Genomic DNA, 17898 nt, shown 5'->3' on the forward strand with positions numbered 1-17898 from the left:
ATAGCACTTTTGGGAGTACTTCGACTCAGCGCAGTAACACCCTCCCTCTCCCATTATGAGAGTGATAAGGGGAGCGGACTTTTCAGGCGAGTCGAAGTACTCCCAAAAGTGCTATTACGCCATAAAATATAGTTCCTCTTTTAAATCCGCTTAGAAAAGCGCTACGTTTTATTTTGTACCACCAAACTTGCTTGTATAACTACTCGTCTTAAATAGGAAAAACGTTGATGTGTTTGGTCACTTCTAACTTTATCTCTAAATGGTACCATTGAATGAATGGAGCTAAGCTAAATGCTATCGAAGCGTCGCAGCGCGCTCCAGCGCTTACGTGCACACACACAGATGATAGAGGGATGATTCAACAGTTCTTAGTTAAGGTAATAACATGTTTTAATATTGAAAATGAGTAGACTATTCCTTTAACTTACAGGCTGTGTGTCCGAAGCGGGAGGAATTATGATAATGTCAGTCTTTACTAAACTGTTGCCTACAATCTGTGTGTTTGTTTTAGTCCAAGAAAATAGATTTACATTGGAGACGATAACTCGCGTCATAGTTTACTTTGGGGTTTGTACCTTTTGCATATCGTTAACATGTACTAATACACACTTACACACCAAAGGAAATGTAAAAATGTGAATCGGACCATGGTGCTCTTTAAAAAAATTACTTTCATTGGTAACTTCAATGTAAGTAAATTTTTCACCTGAAGTAAAACTGAAGTTACATTTTAAGTTGAAAAAAAAGTAATTTTTTAGGTACACTGTAAACAATTTCTGTAGAAATTACAGTATTACTGGGTATTACTGGTAACTAGCTGCCAGTAACTTACTGTAGATTTTACATTTATGTTATTTACTGGCAACAGTTTGTTCAAAGTTAAATGAACATGAAACATTTTCAGTCTTTATCTTCTACAGTAAGTTACTGGCAACCAGCTTCATAATTACAGCATTTTTTTACAGTGTATTACCAACTGAAGTAATTTTTAAGTTAATCCAACTTTTCACTTTTTACAGTAAAAATGGCTAGAGGTTTAACCTTGCGATATAAAAAAGTACAACTCAAAGACTGTCACTCATGATGATAAGACAACAGGTGTGCACTGGCTAATTTTTAATCACACTTACATACACAATTATAATGCAATACAATAAAGTATACTACATAAACTTTTAACTGTAAAAAATCCAGCATTTTTGTCAAATCAACATGATTTTATGATATTGTATAGCTCAGTGATAGAGCATTGCGTTAGCAGTGCAAAAGGTTGTGGGTTTGAACCCAGGAAACACACATTCTAGTCAAATGTATACCTTGTAATGCACTTTAAGTCGCTTTGGATAAAAGCGTCTGCCAAATGCATAAATTAATGGTGCTTTAACTTAAAAATTAAGTTAAAATAATTTAAAATTGTTTTTATAAGTTATGTCAAATTATCACAGGTAAAAACGTAAAATAGTAGGTTAAAAATTGACTTGCAAAAGCATGCTGCATTTTTTACTGTGTATGATTTACATTTCATAGGAAATATTGCACTATGCAGTATCTCAAAAAGGAAAAGTAAAACAAATGATTTTTGACACTGTTTGTGAAATTCAGTTGAATTATTTCTTACTGATTTCAATTTTTAACATAATCATACCCAGTCAATATTAAAGGATATCAAGGTTATATTTTCACAGAATGTTCTTGATATTATCTATGATTTTATGTCGAAACTCACTTAAAATAACTTCAGCTGGGTTTTCACATGCAGGGTCAATCTTTGAAGTGATGGTTCCCCAAAAAACCTTTTGGTTCCATAAAAGAACAATTTTTTTATAGCCTACAGAACCTTTTTTGCACAAAAAAATCTTTATTTTAAATAATGTAAATAACAATAATAAAAAGCATTTTAAGGGGTCATATGACATAGCTTAAAATAACATTATTTGGTGTATTTTGTGTAATGCAATGCATTTACATGGTTTACGTACCCATTATTTTCCACAAACCGTACATTGCAGTACATTATTGTTTACATTGTGTACATTGCTTTTTAAAAAGCTTATCGTTATGAAAAAGCAGTGTGCTCTAATTGGCTAGATGTCCAGTGCGCTATGATTGGCTGAATACCTCATGCACATAAAGGAAATGTTACGCCCCTTACCATAATTGAAATATCAGCTTCCAAAGCTTCTCCACATTCACTTTTATAAAGAATATATCATTGGGTTTGAAATTTTAATCTTTGTGACTTTATGGATCTTCTATATGCACAAACAGCTTTCAACACTCGAAAGACAAAGGGAAACATGAAATCGCATCATATGACCCCTTTAAACTAATAATACTCTTTGGTGTTCATTAGCTTCGCCTACAGCAGTATTTTTCTATGGTATGAAGAAAATCTGATTCAAATCAAGCAAACTTAAATTTATATGTGTTAGTTTACCTTTAAGTTTGTTCGAGTGGAACTTATAAAGCCAATTTTCTTTTGGCAGGAAAGTTGGTATGTAAATAATGGCTTAGGTGTTGTTGATGCATAGACTATTATGGCTCTTGGGTAGACTATTACTGTTTGCATTGACCCAAGAGAAAGAGTGTCTGTCCAAGCCTCTCTGGATGTCCTCTTTAGCACTGACATCCAGACTGGCTGCTCGCTCCTCCTTACGAATATCTTCTTGTTCATGCTTAAGTTCGAGATATGAACGAGAAAACACGTGGAAGATCGACGTAGCGGGAAAAGCCATAATGAGGATGCCACTTAGTATGCTGCTAAAGGCCACGACCTGACCGGGTATGCTGTGCGGTACCATATCTCCATATCCGACTGTTGTCATAGATATGATCGCCCACCAATAGGACGCAGGGATGCTGCTAAAGCTGTGGGTGCCTAGATCTTTCTTCTTTGCAAATTCTTTCTCTGCCAAGTGGACGAGAGGTGAGAAGAGAGCCACAGCCACACAGAGAAAAAGTAGAAGAAGTCCAAACTCTCGCATGCTTCGCTGCATAGTCAAACCCAAAGTCTGAAGGCCCAGCGAATGTCGTGCCAACCGCATCACGTACAGGATCCGGAGGGCACGCGTGAGACGCAGGATTAAACCCAGCTTGTCTAAATATCCGTGACCTGCTCCAGCGCTCCCGTGAAGCTTGGCCTCCTCCATCTCATCTTTATCAACTACTAAGGAGATGTAGTACGGCAGAATGGCTATTACGTCTATGATGTTGAGTGGATTGCGTAGGAACTGCAGTTTGCTTTGAGCCTGTAGGAGGCGTAACATAAACTCCAGAGAGAACCAGGCCACGCACACCGTCTCTACTATGAATATGTTGCGACACTTGTCCAAGCATTCACCCTGTAAAAGGACAGCGAGCAAAAATACATGAACATAACGTAAGCTCTTAACACAGAAAATTCATTTTATTCCTCAACCAAGCAAATCTGCTGCATTTGAACACTGGTTTAAGATTATTTATTGCAATATTATATTATTGCTGTGTTTGAATAAATAATATGACTTAAAAATAAATAATTTAACTTAAATAATTTTCAAGTTTTATTAGATAATATTCTAAAAATGCTGGGTTATTTTTTAACCCATAATTGGGTCAAAGGGGTCAAACTTATTGTTGGATTATGAATGAATCCATGTTAATTTTTTTTAGCCAAAAATGCTGGGCTGTTTCAACCCATAGTTGGGTCAAAATAGGACAACACCTATTGTTAGGTTTGTTTTAGCCAAAAAAGCTGGGTTGTTTCAACTCAAAGTTGGGTCAAAATAGAAAAAAAATCATCATTAGGCTGTATTTTAACCTATGCTGTGTGTTTTAGCCAGAAATGCTGGGTTGCTTCAACCCATTGTTGGGTCAAAATAGGACAAAAGCCATTGTTCTTTTTTTTTACCTAAAAAATGCTGGGTTGTGTCACCCATATTGGGTCACAAAAGGGTAAAACCCATTGTTAGATTGTAATTTAACCTATGCTGGGTTGTTTTAGCCAAAAATGCTAGGTTGTTTCAACCCATAGTTGGGTCAAAATAGAACAAAACCCTATGCTGGGTTGTTTTAGCCATAACTGCTGGGTTGTTTCAACCCATAGTTGGGTCAAAATAGGAAAAACCCATTGTTAGGTTGTAGTTTAACCTATGCTGGGTTGTTTTAGCCAAAAATGCTGGGTTGTGACACGCAGATTTGGTCAAAATAGGGTAAAACCCATTGTAAGGTTGTAATTGAAACTATGCTGTGTTGTTTTAGCCAAAAATGCTGAGTTGTTTATCCCACATTGGGCCAAAATAGGACAAAACCCATTGTTAGTTTATAATTTAACCCCATGCTGGGTTGTTTTAGGCAAATATGATGGGTTGTTTCACCCATATTGGGTTAAAATAGGACAAAACATATTGTTAGGTTGTAATTTAACCTTTGCTGGGTTTTTAAGCTAAATATGCTGGGTTGTTTCAACCCATAGTTGGGTGAAAATAGGACAAACCCTATTGTAAGGTTTGTTTTGGCAAAAATGCTGCATTGTGTCACACATATTGGGTCTAAATAGTGCAAAACCCATTGTTAGGTTGTAAATGAATGCTGGGTTGTTTTAGCCAAAGATGCTGGGTTGTTTCACCCATAATTGGGTCAAAATAGGACAAACTTAATTGTTAGGTTTGTTTTAGCAAAAATGCTGGATTGTGTCACACATATTGGGTCAAAACAGGGCAAAACCAATTGTTGGGTTGTAATTGAATCTATGCTGGATTGTTTTAGCCAAAGATGCTGGGTTGTTTCACCCATAGTTGAGTCAAAATAGGACAAAGCCAATTGTTAGGTTTGTTTTAGCAAAAATGCTGGATTGTGTCACCCATATTGGGTCAAAATAGGGCAAAACCCATTGTTAGGTTGTAATTGAATCTATGCTGGTTTGTTTTAGCCAAAGATGCTGGGTTGTTTCACCCATAGATGGGTCAAAATAGGACAAACCCAATTGTTAGGTTTGTTTTAGCAAAAATGCTGGATTGTGTCACCCATATTGGGTCAAAACAGGGCAAAATCCATTGTTGGGTTGTAATTGAGCCGATGTTGGGTTGTTTTAGCCAAATATGCTGGGTTGTTTCACCCATAGTTGGGTCAAAATAGGACAAACCCAATTGTTAGGTTCGTTTAGCCAAAAATGCTGGATTGTGTCACCCATATTGGGTCAAAATAGGGCAAAACACATTGTAAGGTTGTAATTGAATCTATGCCGGGTTGTTTTAGCCAAAGATGCTGGGTTGTTTCACCCATAGATGGGTCAAAATAGGACAAACCCAATTGTTAGGTTTGTTTTGGCAAAAATGCTGGATTGTGTCACCCATATTGGGTCAAAATAGGGCAAAACCCATTGTTAGGTTGTAATTGAATCTATGCTGGGTTGTTTTAGCCAAAGATGCTGGGTTGTTTCACCCATAGATGGGTCAAAATAGGACAAACCCAATTGTTAGGTTTGTTTTAGCAAAAATGCTGGATTGTGTCACCCATATTGGGTCAAAATAGGGAAAACCCATTGTTAGGTTGTAATTAAACCTATGCTGGGTTGTTTTAGCCAAAATTCTGTGTTTTTTCAACCCATAGTTGGGTCAAAAAGGTCAAACCCAAATGTTAGATTATAATTGAACCCATGCTAGGTTGTTTTAGCCTGAAATCCTGGGTTGGGTCAAATATGGACATTTTTTAAGTTAATTCTAAATTAATTTAACCCAAATTATCTTTGGGTTTGGCCCAACCTTTTAATAAATAACCCAGCATTTTAAGTATTTTTTTGTCAACAAATGTCAATGTTTTAGTTCGAGGAAATCTCATATACTCTGATCTTTTGATTCTAAGCATTACTACACTTTTATTGCTGAATATAGCTACAGGTGATATAGGTACAGCATTGCATTAGCAGCGCAAAGGTCATTGTTTCCCGATTCCAAGGGAACACACATACTCATAAAACAGAACGTAACCTTGAATGTCAACTTGAAAAGTCACTTCGGGTAAAAGCATCTCCAAAATGCATAAACTATTGTAACTGTATTTTTCAGTAGTGCACTTCAAATCAAAAAAGCAGCAGTAATATGAAAGTATTGATTTTGAGCACCAACCCTGCTTTCGTGATCAGGCATAGTGCTGATGCACAGGCTGATCACTGTCACACCAATCATGATCACAGAGAAACACGCAAAGATCTTCCCAAGCCATCCAGATTGAGGGTTATCCACTATGTCCTGTAGACATCTCGTGACCCCTGGGAAGCCCTTCTCCCGTGCCTCGGTTCTCTGTACAGTCAACCTCTTCTCCCTCCTTTCTTTCTCTTTCCTCTTCCTCTCTGCCACCTCCTCCACACGTGTCAGCATCCTGCGCCTGCAGCAGCGCTCCATGTGACCGGGGTCGATGCCCCAGTACGCGAGCTCATCTGACAGCGACACGGCACACACCTGCCGCAGCAGCCTGAGTTTGCCTGCAGCCAGGAAGTTTAGGATCACCCTGAAGGCCGTGGAGCTACGGTCGAAGAAGAATTCTCGCCTGTTCTCATCGTAGTCGTCGCAAAGCCGGGCTATGTCATCCAGGTTGCTGCAGTGACGTAACTGTCCCAGACGAGAAAGAGGAAATTGCTCCAGCGTGCTCCAGGGAAACGTGTAGCGATCCCCTCCGACGTTGATGAGGGCCAGTTTACTGTGGTCCACGTCTCTGGATGATGAGACGTTCTGTAGTCTCTGGGCCCGTTTAAAGTACACACCTTTGATGGTTTCGGTCTCTGGGATGTCTGTGAAGTACAGATCGAGACTGCTGTCATCTGTGCTGACTGACAGGTTGCTAAAGTCTTGGTTGGTATTGCTGATGATTGGCATGGTGGCATTTGGGCATGCAAATGAGTCGAATGATAATGGCTTCTGAGACTGGGCCTGGCAGATGACTGTGGACAAAAATAGCATTATATAACAAAAATATCAGCCAATATCAATGTATTTGAAGTATTTCAGGTTTGTTTTACTACAAAAACTGTTTAGGAAGTGCTAATGATGCGTTCATGTCCGTGTGCAAATGTGTGCATTTACAGAAGTGACAAAGCAAAACAAGCCTCCACATCTTTTGCATTTGTTATTAATACAGTAGTTTTTTATTTGTATAAATACATAAAGAAAACTTCTGCTGCACCCTAATATAGCACTGTGGCTGTAATGTGGTACAATGAGGGTATCAGATTGTAAAACCATTGTACTTTAATACAATACTGTGCAAAAGCCTTAGGCCACCAATGCATAATGGCCATATATAATTATTTCTCAGTCTCTTTATAAAAATACAACATGCATTTGTATGCAATATTAAAAAACAGAATAGTTTTCGTGACAAGAGATATCGCACTAAATACAGAATTTATGTTAGTCCATTTTGTTCTGACAATTGTGTTGTTGTTTTTTTTGTGTGGATGTTTCTTAACATAAAATTACAGAAAAAAATATTTTTGTATCATGGAAAATTTCTGTAATTTATTGTGCCCGTTATTTTATGGTATTTATTTTTACTTTTTTTAACAGATTGAAGAGAGCAAAAAATAAACATTAATGGTCATTAAAGGTGCAGTGTGTAAATTGTAGCGACATCTAGTGGTGAGGTTGCAACCAATGGCTCAGTTCACTGCTCACCCCTCGCTTTTGAAACGCATAGAGAAGCTACGTCAGCCACCACCAGGCCCGGATTGGCCATAGGGAGAACCGGGAGGATTCCCGGTGGGCCGGTATGTTTTTTTTGGCCACGAGGGCCGGTGTTGTCATGCCACCGGGATGACGCGTATTTGCGGGTGAGAGATGTTCCCGCCGCTTTATGCACAAGTTGATTGTGTCCCGAGTCCCGACCACTTATTGGAAGAATTTTTGCATTAGGGTTCATTGACATCTTAAACGCATGGGAAACGCAGGACGTGCCGCTGTCTTCTGGTTCTCAAAGCGCTTCCTTGAACACGAGTTTTGTTTCAGACGCGTCTATATTGAGTGCGCTTGCCGGCCGCGCATCTATATTTAAAATAAACTTGAGCGCGTCTTTTGAGTACGCTTGCCGGCCGCGCGTCTATTATATTTTAAATAAACTTGAGCGCGTCTTTTGAGTGCGCTTGCCGGCCGAGCGTCTATATTTAAAATAAACTTGAGCGCGTCTTTTGAGTGCGCTTCCCGGCCGCGCGTCTATTATATTTTAAATAAACTTGAGCGCGTCTTTTGAGTGCGCTTGCCGGCCGCGCGTCTATTATATTTTAAATAAACTTGAGCGCGTCTTTTGAGTGCGCTTGCCGGCCGCGCGTCTGTTATATTTTAAATAAACTTGAGCGCGTCTTTTGAGTGCGCTTGCCGGCCGCGCGTCTATAATATGTTAAATAAACTTGAGCGCGTCTTTTGAGTGCGCTTGCCGGCCGCGCGTCTATATTTTAAATAAACTTGAGCGCGTCTTTTGAGTGCGCTTGCCGGCCGCGCGTCTATTATATTTTAAATAAACTTGAGCGCGTCTTAATACAAACGGGCTGGCCTCTAAAAGGAAAAGAATTTACAAAACGTATTTTTTAATCCAAGTCATAGATGAATTCTCTATGAATAGTCATTATTCATCGTTTATTGCAATTAAGAGGAACAAAAATCTATTTGATGCAAAACTCATTAGTTTATTTGAAAAAAGTAGTTTCAAAAGTATATCCATGATGTTTTCTTTTTTTAACACAATGTAGGCCTACGTTATTTAGCAATAGACATGATCTAAGTACTAAAAAAAGATACAGATTTTTTCCATTTGTTTCCAATGCATACTTGATAAATCTTGCTTGTGTATTGTATATCAGGGGTTTCCAAACGTTATCAACCCAACAGTTAATCTCAAGACTCACAATTTTTTAGAAATAGAAATATAGAGGAAAACACAAATACATTTGTTTCCTTTAGTTTTTGAATAAGTTTACTTTAGTAATATTATGGTCTTATGGTAGAGCTGCATGATTATGGCAAAAATTATAATTGTTTACTGCATTTGCACGGAATATGATTTGAAAAATACAGTGAATTGCAAGGCTGCAGAGAACAGTGCACTACTGCAGACTTATACTACTGAGGGTTTAAAGATATTATTTCAATAGTCAGTCATGAACTAAAGTGGGCCGGTCTAAGGCATGAAACTCCAGGGCTGAAAATGAGTCCCACTCCGGCCCTGGCCACCACCGGACAAACATGTCATCGTCGGAGACAACTTAGTAAAAAAAAGTTTGTCCGTTAAGGGCTTCTGTGGAAACATGGTGGCACAAAATGGCGACTTCCATGTAAGGGGACCCTCTGTATGTAGATAAAAACGTCTCATTCTAAGGTAATAAAAACATAACGGTTCATTCTAAAATGTTTTTATACACCCCTGATAATATAGTTTTGTATATAATTTTGCATTTCTGTCAAGAGATCCTTCCAAAAATTACACACTGCACCTTTAAAGGAGACATATTATAAATTCTGACTTTTTCCATGTTAAATTGGGTCCCCAGTGCTTAGGGTGACCACACGTGCCACTCCTCCCGGACGCGTCCTGGCCAGGATTTCGGTGCGTCTTCCGGAAGTTGTATTTGTTGAACCCATACGTCATTCAGTTAAAAACATAAGACATACAATCGTAGTTTCATTCTTAACTTAAAATGTAACCGTTGCTTTTCTGTAATAATAATAATAATCCTCTATGACGTATGCTGTCGACAAATACGACTTCCAGAAGACGCACCCGTAATCCTGGCCAGGACATGTCCGGGAAGAATGGCACGTATGGTCACCCTACCAGTGCTTCTATCAAATGTGAAAAAGATCAACCCAGTTAGTTAGTCATTGAAATTTGGCTCCCCTTGTAATGTCATAAGAGGATTTTATTATAATAATACCGTTCCTTAATCTACACTATCCAATCACGGCACTGCCATTTAGTGCAGAGATCAGCTCATTTGCATTTAAAGGACTAATAAAATTTTTTGCTCACACCTACAAACTGGCAATTTAAACATGGTATAATAAATTATATATATGGCATTTTGAGCTAAAACTTCACATACAGTACATATCTGGGGACACCATCTATTTTACATCTAAAAAAAAATCTTGTAAAATGTCCCCTTTTGCAACAAAAAACAGGTGGTGGCCTAAGAACTTTGTACAATACTGTACTACACTATACCATAGTACCATAATCATTAACATATTCATGCATCATGGTATAATGTACCCCTTAGCACTTTAAATAATGCATGTTCATGCTCATATGGCTCAACTGGGGAACACGCCACTCGCAATCCATGTTCATGGGTTTGCTTTACATAGAGCTCTATGAATTGGCAAATGTGTAAATGCAAAATGGTACTGTTATTGTACCATGCACAAAACATTGCATTTCATTATTATTATGTACTAAACATGGTATAATTTCTTAATGTATGGTATAAAGAGTATATGTGCATATATCTTACGGAGTTCCAGCATAAAATATATTTTGGGTTACCAGACAAAAATCATTAGTGTACTTGTAGTGATTTTTAATGTTTATGTTCATGCAAATGCAGTAACTTCAACATTAAATGGCTTAAAATACAACAAATGTTTATATGTAGGTCAATGTAAACATCTACTCAAAAAAGCCAAATAAATCAACACTCACCTGTTTTGATAAAATAATAAAATGTATTCGGTCTTTGTCAATTAGAAAGGTTGAGTATTATCAGAGTTTAGACACCTGATATGATAAACTTTCTGTTCGCATGCTGACGCACGATGTAAGCTGCCGGTCTCCATCAGCTCCTCATCCTCTGCGCGTTCAAAAATAATCTCATACAGATCTCTGAATCCTCCTGCACGAGCACTAGTATGAAAACTGCTCTATGATAGAGGAATAAAAGCGATTATCTGACAGCAGTGATCTCTGCAAGCTCGCTGACGATTATCCCTTCACTCTTTCTTTACATATTAAAAGTGCGTGTGCGCGTGGTTCTGCATGAGAGGCGCGCACCTGCAGCTTAAAACCGCTGCCTTGCTTTTTAATTTAACTTGAGGTAAACTCACTTTTTATATATTTATAAATAAATAATATAACAATATGTTCATGTAGATAGATAATGAAATGTCTTTTATATTTATTTGACAAATTGTTTTATGTTTATAATATTGTTGAATTATTAGATCATTTCATATTTTATTAATTTTTATTTTAACAGTTTAGTATTTGTAATTAATTACTATGCATTCTAAATGTATCATTTATTAATTGTATTAATTATAATTTAAAAATGAATATTTTTAAATATAAATTTTTTGTGTCAAGTTAATAGTATTTAGATCATATTTTTGGTAACACTTTACAATAAGGTTGTATTTGTTAGTTAATGGATGAGCTAACATGAACAATGAACAATTCTTCAACTGCATTTATTAACATTGTTGGGGAAAGTTACTTTTAAAAGTAATGCATTTACAATATTAAGTTACTCCCAAAAAGTAACTTATTGCGTTACTTAGTTACTTTACGGAAAATAATGCTTACATTACTTTTTAGTTACTTTTGCGTTATATATAAGAATGTATTCATAGAGTGCATAATGTGACTATGTTTAGTTTAATTCAGTAAATATTTTACTTAATCGAATTAATTAAACTAAAAAAGTAACTTGCATTACTTTAAAAAAAGTAACTCAAATATTAATGTGTACATTTAAAATCAAAAGTTGTAATTCTCAACATTTGTTAATGCCAGAGAAGTAACATGATCAATAATTAACATTAACTAACTAGCTATTAACTAATAATTAGCAAAGATAAGTACATTCTGATAAATGATTTTGCTCATTGTCAGTTCATGTTAGCTAATGCATTTAGTAATGTTAACAAATACAAAGTGTTACATTTTCTTATTTTAAGGAAGCTGATTATTAGCAAACTTTTAACTTAATAACATTTTTCATATGTCCTCAATGAAAACAAGACCTATTACTGTTTGGGATCTTAATAATAAGATGTAAAACTTTTTAAACGTGAATAAATGCAATGAAGGACCCCAAACAATGTGCAGACAATATCAACAGACCTTGAGTCCACCTGTGACCACATTATTTACATTCTGTTTTAATGCACAAGTTTCTTGGCAGCTGCAAAACAAACCAATTAAATAGCCTATATTACTGTCCATTACCTTATTCCATGTATAATAATCATTAATGATAAATGCAATTATGAAACATATTTTATCATAATGCATTTTATAGAACAATAAACTGTGCTTTGAAATGGTTTCATCACACATGGGTGAGTTTTTAGCTGTAAATGTCTAGTCTTTTGTGGCTTTATTGCTTCAGTGAGATACTGTATGTAGATAAGTAAGTCCTTAGCTCCTGATTCACAGACAAATGAATATCAAGGCTTTGTTATAATCTCATAAAGACAGATGATAGGCAAGCACTGGCAACCCCTTATTTCAAGATCTGGCCACCTTTAGTAAACAACAGCTGCTGTCCAGTGTGTACTGGGACATTTGGTGTATAGAGGACGTCTTTACTCATGTATAATCAAGTTTGTTTGTCATGTTCAACGTGTTCTTATGCCAGCTCTCAGGTTACTTGTAATGTGATTAAGTAGGCAGACAGAAAGACACATGAGAACCTTATAAAGTTTTTCGACATTAGGGTCTACTTACATTCTGCATCTCAGTTGTCTTCTTCCAGCCCTTTCTGAAATATCTAACCTGTAGGCTATAATAAGAATCATGTGTATACAATCATTTTTTATATTTTATATTCTTTATTTTTTTACTTCGCTTAACAATGTCAAGATGTGAATTATGGTGATTCCCAGGGTTTGAGGTGGTTCCTTATCGGCCCAGGTCAAATAGCTTTGCTGAGTTTATTTTATTTAGTGAAAGACCGATATATTGCAGTGGCAATCGGCTAATAAATACATTTATTCCTTAAATGAAAAGACAATCGATGAAAAGCCAATGCCTTGACCAATCATTATTCACTTTTTCCATGTTAATATGTATTGTGTTAGATATCACTGTAAAAAATTTGCTGTAATTATGCAGCTGGTTGCCAGTAACTTACTGTAGAAGATAAAGGCTGAAAATATTTCATGTTCATTTAACTTTGAACAAACTGTTGCCAGTAAATAACATAAATGTAAAATCTACAGTAAGTTACTGGCAGCTAGTTGCCAGTAATACACAGTAATACTGTAATTTCTACAGAAATTTTTAACAGTGTACAACAACACTTTGCAGGAACGTCTTATTTAAACTGTACCAAATCCAAAGTAAGGATTGTATGTAATAACTTGCATACTCAGAAAGCTGCATAACTTAATGGAAAGAACAAATTATATTTTGGAGATAACACAAGCAGACTATACAGTCAGATAAGGAAAATTATATAACAGGGCCGTATTCATAAAGAATCTTAATGAGAAAAAGTAGCTCCTAGTGACGCAATTCTAAGAAAATTCTTAGAAATGTCTTAAAATCAAAGAAAAAATCCTAGTAAAGAAAAAAGTAATTCAGAAAGCATCTTAACCCTTAAAAGAGGTCTTAAGTTCAAAATTGTTAGGAGCACGGACGAGGACTTTTAAGAGCTTAAGAGTTTTTTTTAGCAACCGGGAAAGTGGACAAAACATGAAAAGGGAGACAAAAAAATGTTGCACACAATGCATGACAGTAAGTTAATAACATGCAACACATTAGATCGTGCAGGAATCATGTTTGTGACCGATCTTATTAGAGACATAATAATGTAATATAGCGCCAGAAAGAAAAGTAATCACTACATTAACTACACTAACAGATTCGGTAACTAGAAGAAATGCAACTATGCGATGATGAAGGTCTGTTATATATGTATGTATGTGTGTATGTGTGTGTGAGTGTGTGTGTGTGTGTGTGTGTGTGTGTGTGTGTGTGTTATATATAATACATAAAAACTGAGAAAATATACAATATAGAATAATCTAGAATTAATATATTTATTTCATATATATTTAAATATATAAAATAAATCCAGTGCTATTAATGTCATACATAACGTATATATATGTGTGTGTGTGTGTGTGTGTGTGTGTGTGTTTATACATACATACATACATACATACATACACACACACATATATATATATATATATATATATATATATATATATATATATATATATATATATATATATATATATATATATATATATATATATATATATATAATTAATTATTTATTTATATTAAAGGTAAAAGTTTACCTGCAATTTCAAATTGATGGCTAATAATAGATCCTATTATTACTCTTTTTCTTACTTCTTGGACAACCAACCAATCACAGTCTTCACACGTAGCAACGGGTCAACCCGGCCTCCTCACTAAGATAAAAGTTTTTGTTTTTTCCTTACTCGGTGTTGCCCTTAGATCAGTCGTGAATCGCGCTTAAGCTAAGACTCCTACATAAAAGTTTTTAAGCTAAATTAAGACTTTTCTGAGAGGACTCTTAGAATCTTTAAGAATACGGGCCCTGACCATAAGAAAATTCATAATGTATTCAAAGATTTCTTTTAAATGTTATATAAAGCTGATTATAACCAGGAAAATGTTAGTAAAATACAGCTTCCTTAAATAGATGAGGAAGATAATAAACTGTTGGGTTCAGAAATATAGGAGGGTTAGGTACTTAGGGACATTAATGCTAAATAATATAATAATAAGGCACCAAGGCCAGATGGCATTTTTAACTTTTTCAAATAAACATGATTAAATAATCATTCGAAAGAGGTTTAATTCCTCGGAGCTACTGCAACAATAATACTAAAGACGAATAAAGATTGTAAGAAATATAAATACTGTAGGCCTTTAAGTCTTCTTAATGCAGCTGTAAGGTTTTGACTAAATTGCTTGCCCTAAGACTGAAAACAATTATAAAGTAATTCATTCAGATCAAGCAGAATTTGTTATGAACAGACAATGCCTTGATAACGTCAGAAAGCTCTTGCATGTAACTAATGTTGCGCAGAAGCAGGCATTACCCATGTTTATTTTTTATATGGACGCAGAAAAGGTCTGTGATAGAATTTAACCTACTTTTCTTCTTGTTTTGGACCTAAATTCCTTGGTTACCTAAAAGCTATTTTTAATTCACCCAAAGCACAAATATGTACAAATGGTGTTATGTCTTATATCATCACATTATCTAGGGGCTGTAGAGGATTTCACCTCTTTTTTTTGCCTTGGGTGTTTAACCGCTTGCTATCTTAATAAGATCTTATACTGTAATAAGTTAGACACTATATTGTATTAAAAATATATCTCTATGCTGAGAACTTGTTAATATATTAAATAAATCAAAAATCCTTTACTACACTGTAAAAATACTTTGCTGCCTTAAATTTTTTTGTTGAATCAACTCGGATTTACAAGTCATTTCAACATACTATTATTTATCTTGACTAGAGTTGAGTTGTTAAAACTAGGTGAGTTGTTATAACTTATAAAATTAAGTCGACTTTTCTCAACTATATTTTGTAAATTGTGACAACTCATCTCTATTGACATGACTTGTAAATCTGAGTTGTTTTAACAAAAAAATGTAAGTCAGCAAAGTATTTCTTACAGTGTATGTTTATTAAATGTCTGGTTACAAATTGTACATTTATATATAAATAAAATTATGATAAGAGTGAAGCACATAATTTAACACATAATCAAACCTATGAAATTGTGACACAACAGTTTTAGATGATTAGATATTCATATCGGTCTGACATATGGTGATATGTTTCGAAAGAATTACACTACACATACAAACAGTATAAAATAACATATGCAAAAATGGAAAGAATGAAAATTAATTGGCTTAATCAATGTTATAAAAATAAACATCTTACCTATATATATGTATAGATTTCAATGTCTTCCTTTGAGCATTCCCAAAGCTTAATTTAAGGAACTGGATAAGGCGATTACTTATTATAGAAAGATAAAAAAAGTAAAGCTGTTAAAAATTCAAGCGCAATAGATAAGAAATACGGACAGAAACTTCAAAATTTCCCACTCTATTGTCTAGCTTCACAATTTCCACCCGTTCGGATCTGGTTACTTCCTTATAAAGGTAGATACCTGGAAAATAATAGAGCAATGGAAGATGAAATGCCATCCATACCATATTTACTAAAAATACGATAATACTTTTTACACTATTTGCTTAGGTGGAATCAACTCCTCTTATACTATATATTTAAGACATTTACCTTTGTGGGAAAACCATGTTGTCCCTGTTGGTACAGTATAGTTGACAATACTTGGAAAAGGAGTGGAATAGGGATGTTACAGGTCTTGTATGTTAATGATTCTTTAATAAGCATGGAGTTGCTATGTAAGGTCATAAAATGCAAGGACTCATATAATACAACACGAGACCATTAACAACATTAAAGGTGATAAAAGTTTTCAAGGTCATGATCCAGAACAATTCACGTCTTAACAAAAGGGTATCAATGTCACCTTTCAATACCCAAAAAACGTGGGAGGACACAATACATCATGGTAAGAAGAAAGGAAATAAGCAGCAACAGGATACGTGATAGCTTTTCTCTTAATGTTCACTGATCCTTTGTTTGAATTGTCCAGATTTTTCCAACATAATACAGTCACGTGGACATTGAATCACACAGTGAATTTGATATTTTTCGCCTGTTCTTGGATGACAGAAAACAGAAGTTTTGGATGTATTATTACACTTTTACACAATTGCCACAATGATGATTTCATGTATTGGACTTAAAAAGATTTGTAATGTCTGAAAACGGGCATGCACTTAGTTAAATTTTTCTATACAATCATCGGTGGCTGTGGACAGAGTAAACTGCCAATGTTTCTTATCTGATAAGACGTTGATAAATAGTAAATAATAAATGCAAATATATTTTATTAAGTAATAAATACATTTTTTTTTTGTCTGTCTTGTCTTCTTGTTCAACCATACATGCTTTATCAAGAGCAGCATTAACCCATTTTGTGTTATGTCCTCTATCCAAATATTTATTTTATTTTTCCATAATCAATGACTTTTCATCTTGGCAAATCATTCTTAATCTATAAAACTGACTCTTGGGTTATCCCCTATTTCAGGGAGGTTGGGTGGAAAAAGATGACATTTGGGTTTAAATGATAAATTGTTAAATAGTAAATTGTCTCTTATTGTATATTTGAGTCCTTGCAATTTATGACCTAAGAGTTTGTGATTGGTCTGTTTGTAGTTTTGGTGCCATTCATTGGTTGGAAGTGTATTCAAGAATTTCTTGTCTTTCAAAAGTATGGCACCAGAAGACATTTCCGAAAATTCCTGAACTGTAACCGCTTGAAAATCTTATGTTTAGTAGATCGTTCATTCCCAAAGGGCATTACATCTGGATATAGTGCTCAGTGTTGGGTGTAAGTTACTAATTAATTAGTACCTGTAATTTAATTATTTTTTCCTTGAAAAAGTAATTGATTACTCTTATTTTTCCAGTAATTTAATTATAGTAACCTAATGTATTACTGTGTATGGGCTGCAGAAAAAATATTTATAAAACAATAGTGGATTTAACATTAAAATTTAAAGTCTATAACGTTAAAATGCGTGTTTTTACCTTCTCACATTAAATACTTTAGTGAGTTAATAAGAATAATAGTAACACTTTAGTGTAGTTTACAATTCTCACTAATACCTGGTTGGTTATTAGCATTAATTTTACACTCTTAAAATGAATGTGTTAAAATAACAGTTATGTCTCTGGACCCTGTACCGGCTCCAAAAATACTTATTATTACTTCATATAAAATATTCCTTTAATTTGTAATGGTCTGTCATGGACCCAGTACCACATATGAGATACT

The 17898-nt window shown here is 35.0% G+C and overlaps 1 protein-coding gene across 4 annotated transcripts; it reads right to left on the reverse strand.

The window, feature by feature from the left end:
- Positions 1 to 395: 395 nt before the first annotated feature.
- On the reverse strand, positions 396 to 16371 carry kcng4b (potassium voltage-gated channel, subfamily G, member 4b). 4 transcript variants are annotated; one of them, XM_055216250.2, is made up of 6 exons: positions 16269 to 16369; positions 16073 to 16137; positions 15906 to 15983; positions 12691 to 12745; positions 6105 to 6916; positions 396 to 3341 (listed from the first exon to the last, which is right to left on the reverse strand). In XM_055216250.2, exons 5-6 carry the CDS (start codon positions 6849 to 6851, stop codon positions 2511 to 2513), a joined length of 1578 nt encoding a protein of 525 aa, XP_055072225.2. In that variant the 5' UTR covers positions 6852 to 6916; positions 12691 to 12745; positions 15906 to 15983; positions 16073 to 16137; positions 16269 to 16369; the 3' UTR covers positions 396 to 2510. The 4 variants fall into 4 exon arrangements, with proteins under 4 accessions (XP_055072225.2, XP_055072219.2, XP_055072230.2 ...); XM_055216244.2 differs by having other exon boundaries at positions 15906 to 16137; positions 16269 to 16371; XM_055216255.2 differs by lacking the exons at positions 12691 to 12745; positions 15906 to 15983; positions 16073 to 16137; positions 16269 to 16369 and adding an exon at positions 10666 to 11230.
- Positions 16372 to 17898: the final 1527 nt, after the last annotated feature.

Source organism: Misgurnus anguillicaudatus, chromosome 21, assembly GCF_027580225.2.
Source record: "Misgurnus anguillicaudatus chromosome 21, ASM2758022v2, whole genome shotgun sequence".
Classification (NCBI taxonomy): domain Eukaryota; kingdom Metazoa; phylum Chordata; class Actinopteri; order Cypriniformes; family Cobitidae; genus Misgurnus; species Misgurnus anguillicaudatus.